This window comes from Typopeltis vanoorti, chromosome 5 (genome assembly GCF_054136105.1).
Source record: "Typopeltis vanoorti isolate ZY-2024b chromosome 5, IOZ_Tvanoo_1.0, whole genome shotgun sequence".
NCBI classification, from domain to species: domain Eukaryota; kingdom Metazoa; phylum Arthropoda; class Arachnida; order Uropygi; family Thelyphonidae; genus Typopeltis; species Typopeltis vanoorti.
The window spans coordinates 21,054,130-21,062,565 of record NC_143553.1 but is presented as its reverse complement, the minus strand read 5'-3'; the positions used below and the strand labels follow the sequence as shown (position 1 = coordinate 21,062,565).

At 36.8% G+C, this 8,436-nt stretch overlaps 1 protein-coding gene across 1 annotated transcript in view; it reads right to left on the bottom strand.

The window, feature by feature from the left end:
- Positions 1 to 474: 474 nt before the first annotated feature.
- The window catches only part of LOC150106259 (alpha-scruin-like), a 163,436-nt gene continuing 155,474 nt past the window's right edge, over positions 475 to 8,436 (bottom strand). Inside the window, exon 5 of the mRNA XM_090392968.1 lies at positions 475 to 689. Within this exon, the coding sequence (XP_090249094.1) occupies positions 475 to 689 (215 nt within the window). The remainder of the gene's footprint in view (positions 690 to 8,436) is intronic.

Here is an 8,436-nt window from a genome sequence, read left to right as displayed (position 1 = left end):
TTTTTTGCATTCAGAGTTGTGAATGCCTTGCCTAAGAGGGTGTCTGCAGAGAACTGGCATGGTATGATGAGCTGTGTGTATGATAAAAGTACCTCCTAGATGAGTCTGTGACCCCATGAGGTCTTAGGATAATAATAATATTATTATAAACTTCTTTTTTACTTAAAATCACTCATGAAACTCCTGAAATTTGAAGTTTCCTACTGCGGCATCCAAAGCTGCTTTCAACAGGTCTTTTTTAAATATGACTGCATTTTGAAAGAGTTTCGTAATGTATTAAATGGGAGCTTTTATTCATACTATTGTTAGAATACAGTCAGTTATGCCTTTTAATACATACAAAATTTTTAACTTTTAACATATACATGTATTTTAGCACATACAAAAGCAAAGTCTTTACTAAATTTGGAAACTTTTGTTATACAATATTTTTCATTTTCAATGTTCTAAAATGTATCAGAACTTGCAACATATTTAAAAGGTAAGTTTACGTTCTACAAGGCAGCTGAGGCTTGTTGGCCGTAAAGTTGGAGTAACAGGTGGAATGGTAACAGCTGCCATGCCAGTTAAAGGAACAGGAAGTGGTCTGCAGGTGTATACTGTACCTTCTGTTGTGATAATCATTTCATTTCTTGCAAGTGCGCCCCATTCTTGTGTGCAAATTCCACCAAACACATATATACAAGATTCTGGAAAAAAAATTAATGCATATTAACCAAACTTTATTCAAAGATGAAATACACAATAGAAGTTTAATCAATAAAATTTAAACAGATGCACTTTAAGAAATTGCTATTTATTTTCATCCAAAGTCCTGTAATTGTCATCTGTGATAGTAATGAAAAAAATTCATATAAACAGAATTCAAAGAGAAAGTTGGACTAATTACTTGCTAGTTGAATTTAGCATCTATATACTTACCTAAAAACCAACTGATCTCATACAAGACTCTACAAAATACAATGTTCAAGCAATGCAATGGTCTTACATAGTTAATTAAACTGAAAGAATATAGAATTTGTCTCAGGAAATTCTTGCAGAGAGAGAATGTACAGATGCAGAATACAGCACAGGTATAATAATTAGAGGTGACTGAGGAGAATGAAAGGTTGTGAAGGGCATGAAAAAGGGGAGGAGGGAATAAGTATGAGAATCAGCAAAATGAGAGTGTTTTTTGAATGGAGAAAGAGATCTGTGACATAGAGCATATAACAGCTAAGATATTATGTCCAGAAACAGGATGTATTCAGTCAGTTCAGTTCAGTTCAGTCTGGAGATGTCTGTGAAAGAAAATATTTTAAGGTTATGGACTGGTGAAGCATTGCAAAGGACTAAAGACATGAGCATGACTTATGAGAAATCACATAGAATATTACTGTTTGTATACTAATGCAATAAGTGTATCCAAAATAAGGATGCTGAGTTGGTGGCACTAATTGCATCACTGCACCCAGAGATTATTGGCATGTGCAAAACTTGATGTCCGTTTCCCTGTTTATCATTCTTAGTCATCCGTCCTACTGGACAAATGTGGAACCGGGGGGAGGGGACCCCATACGAATAAATAAATAAATTCTTAGTCATCAAGTTTTGCACATGATGCCAATAATCTCTGGGTGAGGTGATGCAATCGGTGCCATCAACTCAGTACCCTTATTTTGGATACACTTATTACATTAGTACACAAACAGTAATATTCTATGTGATTTCTCATAAGTTATGCTTTACAATAATAATAATAATAATAATAATAATGATAATGTAATAATAATAATAATAATAATAATATTATTATTATTGCATGACACCTTCAGGGAGTCCATGGACTCATCGAGGGAGGGCACTGCTCTACAACTCTCTGTCTCCACCACTCAATCCACCAACTACAACAAACAGCATTTACACCAATGCCATCTACTGCTGACCATCACTACCACCACCACCCACCACTAGTATTTTCACAGACAATCACAAACATCCATGTCCACAGTAGAATTCGAACCCACAGCCTTTTTGGCTGGAGAGCAGATATGCTAACTACTCGGCCAACCAGGCCAGGAATGCTTTACGGCCAAGCATGGCTTGGCCGTAAAGCATTGCTGGCCTGGTTGGTAACTATGGTGGGAATCATTCACTCAAGATAATTTGGTGAGAAAGGAAAAAGTCATGGATGAAGACAATGCATTCCAGTTTTTTGTTTTTGCAGCAGTTTGTAAAAATATGGGGATAAGTTATCAAGGAAACTTGCACCAAAAAAGAAATGGCCTTTTTCTCAAAAATAACATCTACAACAAAAAATAAAGATAAACAGAATGTTGTAAGACTCACATCCATACGTCCCCACACTCCAGATCATTGTCTTGAGGATTCTTACTTTTACTGTTTGTTCAGATTTCTGTTTCCTAATATGTGGTATATTTGGAAAAATGCTGCTTTTGCTTTTTTCATTCTGTTCTTAATTTCATAATTAGATCTATTGTCATCTGTTATCCAACTCCCAAGGTATTCAAAACTTTTTACATTCTCTATTCTTTGTCCATTCAAAGTGATTTCCATCCCATCATTTCCTTTCCTTGAAATCTTCATCATTTTTGTCTTCTGAACATTTATTTTCATTTTATATCTCTCATTTCCAACCCTGTTCAGTCTATTCCAAATTTTTTGCAAGCATTTTTCTGTTTCTCTCATAAGCGCAATATCATCTGCATATCTTATATTATTTATCAGATGTCCATTTATCTTTATTTCATCCTTCAGATCTTCCAAGCCCCCCCCCCCCCATCATCCATTCAGTATAGGGATTAAAAAGGATTGGGGACATCCCATACTCTTTCTTATAGGGATCCATTCAGTATCCTCTCCTTCAAATCTAACCCTGTCTTTTTGAGTTTTATATATTCTGAAATATTTAAATTTTGGAATATATATTCCTATATATTCCACCTATTCCTATTTTATACTTGAATTTTATAAAATAGGAATAGATGAAAATTTTTTCATCTATTCCTATTTTATGCAAAATATCAAATAAAACAGAGTGATTAACATTATTGAAAGCTTTTTTTATAATCCATAAAGCATAGATATAAATCTTTATTGCACTCGATCGTTCTTTCTCACAATATCCGTAGTGTTGTAATAGCTTCCCTGATTTCCCTGTTTCTCCTGAAACCAAGCTGTGCTTCATTTAATTCTCTCTCTATCATGTTCCATTCTTCTATATATTATATTGATTAGGACTTTTGCAACATGGCTAATCAAGCTGATAGTTCCATGCTTATTGCAATCCATTGTTCCTGTAGTCTTGGAAATAGTAATAAAAATAGATCTTAAGAAATCTTTAGGTATTCTGTCCTCCTCCAGACTTCTATTAAAACTTCTATTGATGGATAGAAGTTTTATTCCTTCTTTTCCCAATGCCTCCAGCAGCTTTCCTTGAATATCATCCACTCCCGAAACTTTTCTATCCTTAATTCTTTTAATGGCTGCTTTCCCATTCCTTAATTTCTGGGGTATTATCATTTTCTATCTGATCACATTCCAGATTATCTTCATCTCCGTAAAGTCCTGTTACATACCTCTTCCACCTTATCATTTTTTCATTTTTTTCCAACAAAATCTTTCCTCTTTCATCCTTCAAAGAACTGCTTTTTGTCCTTCTCTTCATCCCTGAAATCAAGTAAGTTCAAACCTTCATAGACCTTTTTCATATCCTTTGCTGTATCATTTTCCTCTATTTCCTTGCAGACCTGAATGAGCCAGTCTTCCTTTGCCTTTTTAGCCAGAATTTTTACTTGTTTATTGATCTCTTTATATCTGACTTGGTCTTCATTGTTGTTCTTATTCTTCCATTTTCTTCTTTTGTCCATTTTTTCTATCACTTCTTCAGTAATCTATGGCTTCCTTCCTCTCTGCCTCACCCAGATGTTTAGCACATTTCTTGATTTTCTCACTGTTGTAATTATGGGCAGGAAAATGTGGTTTGCAATTCCAGAAAAGTTTTGCTTCCTTCCATCCTCTTCCTTTCCTCTAGTCTCAAAGAATTTCCAGGTTCACATTACCTTCTACATAGTGTGGAAGATGATATTCATCTTGGTAATTCACCACCACTTTCAGAAAAATAGAGAAAGTATTTGTGAGAGCGGTAGATGGCATTGGTGTAGTTGCGATCAGTTGGTGACCGAAGGAATATATAGTTCAGGCTAGGAAAGGAATTACTATTGTAAGGAGAGAAAAATTAGAATATGATAGGGACTGGCACTGCAATCCAAGGAGTTTTTTTGCTAAGTGGTGAGTAGGAGGAAAAATGACAGTGTACACATTACTTTGTAATCTGTACACTGTCATTTCTCTGATGTTATCAGATAACATCATCATCATCTCAGGTGGCATATTCATATTGAAGGTTCACAATTATGGATCTATCCATAATACAACACTTGGGCTAACACTGCATAGGGGCCCCCAAGAACCAAGTGCAGGGTACAAGTTCCCATTACATTTTTGACTGCAGATCCGTGTGTGTTCATGGGACCAGTTTGCCAGTTCTGAGTGACGAAAAACCCGAGTTTCCAGGTGAAAAAACCCTCTACCTCCATATGAGACTGGCTAACTCATCTTTAGTCAAAAAAAGACCAGATAAAGATTCCTCACATCATGGACAGGAATCAAACTCAATTCTTTCTGAACAAAGGGTTTCGTCTATACCGACTGAGCTACGGAGGCTCTTGTAGATAACATAGTTGAGCTAATTATTGATCATTTTATTATCATCCTGGTACAGCAGGTTTTATATCTAGAAGAATAATGAGTAATGAAGTGTTAGAAGCAAAGGAAGAGGATGTATTCCAAATACTGAGTATGCCAAATGTTAAAAATGCAGGGGGGGGGGGCTAGATGGGATTGTAAATGGAAGCTGTCTGCTGCATTATTGTAATATCTTTATTCTATTCTTTATACTAATTAGCAGTGCTCGCTTTTCCTCTCGTAACCTTTCTCACTTACTCTACTGCATATTATGTTTATCCACCTTCCGTGTTTACTAGTCGTATGCCTATGAACACTGGAAAATTTATTTGTTAGACTGCGCCATTCAATATATCAATATTCGGCATAAGACTTAATATAACGTCCGGTAGATCTCTCTCTCTCTCTCTTACTAGCATAAATTCCTTCAACAAAGTTTACACAAACAGGCATGGTTCTTAAGTAATTAAACTGCGCTTTTAAAGTTGTTTCCCGCTCACAAGTCCGATTATATTTAGAAACAGTGCATTGTGAAATAAAGGATCAGACAGCACTCTTTTAACAAATAATTAAAACACATTTATTTACATTAATATGAAATATACATGAATCAAACGACAGGGAGACTGCTTTCTCTACCTATCTAAAAAATCTTTAGCATAAAATTAGAACTCTTTTACTTCAACACTAAATAATCTCTTTAACTCAAAAACTTATTTACTCTCTGCTTACAAATTCAACTTATTAAACTTCTAGTTTACTTGCAAAGAGGTTAGCTAACTCTCTGTTAAGTTATTTTTACAAATTTGATATTAACTTCTAACATGCCAATTGACTCTCTTATGGACACTTCTTATTACTATTAAACTAATTCTTAACAGTCCATATATAACATATCTCCTAGATTATAAGAAAAAATGTACAAAAGGATGGAACTTATCGCACATTCAGTCAAGTCTTGCACTAAAGTTTTTATGGCATTTCTTTCAGCTGGAGTTTTAGGCTTCCTTCAGGAGTGTCTTCCTTCAGTAGTATCACGTCAGGATATTGGTGGGATTTTGGACTGCAATCTGCAGTACTCGAAGATTGCAGTCCAAAGTAAGAGGTTTCAGCATACGGGCAAATTCTCTCAAATACTGTGAAGGAGGATATTGGGCAGCAGCTGCACGTGTTCCAACACGCTTAGTACTGAGTGGAGGAATTATTGATGTTATTTCAGATGAACATTTCCCATAGAAATATTTGTAGAATATACATATTGCAGAAACCAAACATCTGTGCGAAAGTGGGAGGAGAGAATTGGTAAGAGATGGGTCATTAATAAGTCTAATTGCTTTCCTCTGCATTGAGTCAAGCATTTTGAGGGAGCTTTTAGGGGCCCCACCCCATATGTGGGAGCAGTATTCAATAGCTGTGTGGATTTGTGATTTGTATAATGTTAACAGCTGTTTAGGGGGGAAGTAACATCTTGAGCGAAAGAGAAATACTAGTTTTTTGAAGCTGAGGATGCATTAGTTGTGATGTGTTTATGCCAGGAGAGGTTTGATGTGAGGTTAATTCCAAGAAAAGAGATCTCAAACTGACTGGAAATTTGTGTATTGTCAAAAAGGATACCGGGAAAAAAATAGTTCTTTTTTATGGGAAATAGGACAGAACTGGGTTTTATTATCATTGAAATAAATGAGGTTATCCGAACCCCATTGTAGGATGGCTTGGAGATCAGAATTCAGGGTGGTGGTGATTGATGTTCTGTAGGTTGACGTGAGTGGTGTAGGGTAAGGTTTATCAAATGAAAGTGAGGAATGTAATGTGCTGTCGTCTGCAAAACTGTGTATTGGGTTGGAGGACAACTGAAGTAGGTCAGTGATAGATAGCAGGAAGAGGATTGGTGAGAGGACAGAACCTTGTGGAATCCCAGCATTAACTGAATGGTGAGAGGATAGGGAGCCATCCACAATCACACACAGTGTACATCCAGACAGAAAGCTGGCAATCCAACTACAGAAGACCTGGGTCAGACCAAATGATGGTAGTTTGCTTAGTAAGCCTTTGTGCCAGACCCGGTCAAAAGCTTGGGAGATATAAAGTACACCCACTTGAGATTTGCCAAACTTCTTCATGGCATTTGTCCAGAGATGGGTGACATATGTAAGCAGATCTCCTGTTGATCGGCAGTGATGAAATCCATACTGGCGGTCGTTTATTAGGTGGGTGTCTTCAAGGTAGTGTAAGAGTTGGGAATTGATGATTTTTTTCCATTACTTTAGACAGGACTGAAGTAAGCGAGATAGGGCGGTAGTTGGATGGCAGTGACTTGTTACCCTTCTTGGGAATGGGTTGAATATAGGCCAAATTGTAAATAGGTCAATTTACAATTTGGCCTATAATTGTGGGATAGATTCCAGTGGAGTAAGAGAGTATATACAGGCGACATAGGATAGGAGTCAATTCTCGTGCACAAACTTTCAGGACAATTGAAGGAATGCTATCAGGGCCAGGAGACTTTTTTGTGTCTAATTTGGACAGTATTTTTCTGATCTCATCCTGGCAAAAGGATATAGGGAGCACTGTATGTTGGGTGTCTGGAATTGTTGGGGAACATTTACCATCATCAATTATGCATGTTTTGGAAGCAAAGTATGAAGCCAGAAGATTGCATTTTTCTATGGGTGATGATGCAATAGAGCCATCTGGGTATGATAAGGGTGAGAATAGTGTTGGGTAGAATTTACAGCCAACTGCTTTGGCGAGAAACCAAAAGGCTCAGCTGCCTTTTGGACAGGCTGCTAGTTTCCTGCTTTTTTGCTCTTTCGAACTCTGTTTTGGAAGTATTGATTGTTATTTTGCATCTATTTCGGGCTTCGGTATACGCTCTAAAGGAGGATGGAGTTCTTGATTTAAGCCAGTTACGGTATGTCTGGTGTTTCATCAGCACAGCTTTGGCACATCCTTTGGAGAACTAGGGTTTAGTTAGGGAATGGCAGTTCAGAGTAGTGTGTGGAATGTATGTTTCCATGTCGTTGAGGATTACTTTGGTAATAAGTTCGGTGCATATGTTTGGGTTGGAAGGCCGGAAGAAATAGTTGAAATAGAAATAAGAAATAGACATAGAAGTTGCAGAGGCTGTCCCACCTGCCACTGTTATAATGCCAAACTACTCTTGTATGGGAGTGTCTGTGTAAGCATTGTTGCATGGGGGGAGGAGTTAAGCACTAGATTGTGGTCAGAATTACTCAGGAGGCTCACTATTTTCACTGTGTATTTGGAGGGGTCATTGGTGAGGAAGAGATCTAGGGTGTCTAGGGAGTGGTTTGGGTTATCTGGCATCTTGGTTGGCATCTGAACAAGTTGTGTAAAGTTGTTAATGATGGCAAATATTTCAGCATCTCTGCTTGTAAGATCTGTACAACTGGAGGAATAAAGCCAACTTCTAGTTCACCTTAGAAAAAGAAACAGATAATAGCCATTTTAGATCTAATATTCTTCATCAATCAGATAACAGCATACAGTTTTTAATTTTTAGGAAGAAGACTCACACAGGTCACTATATCCATGATGATTCTCACCACCATCTTAGTCAAAAGGCTGGGACTATTAAGACCTCCATTCTTTATGTTCTTCTGATGAACTTTTACAGAAAGAATTACAACATATTAAATCTACCTTCTTATCGAATAGTTTTAATGTTTC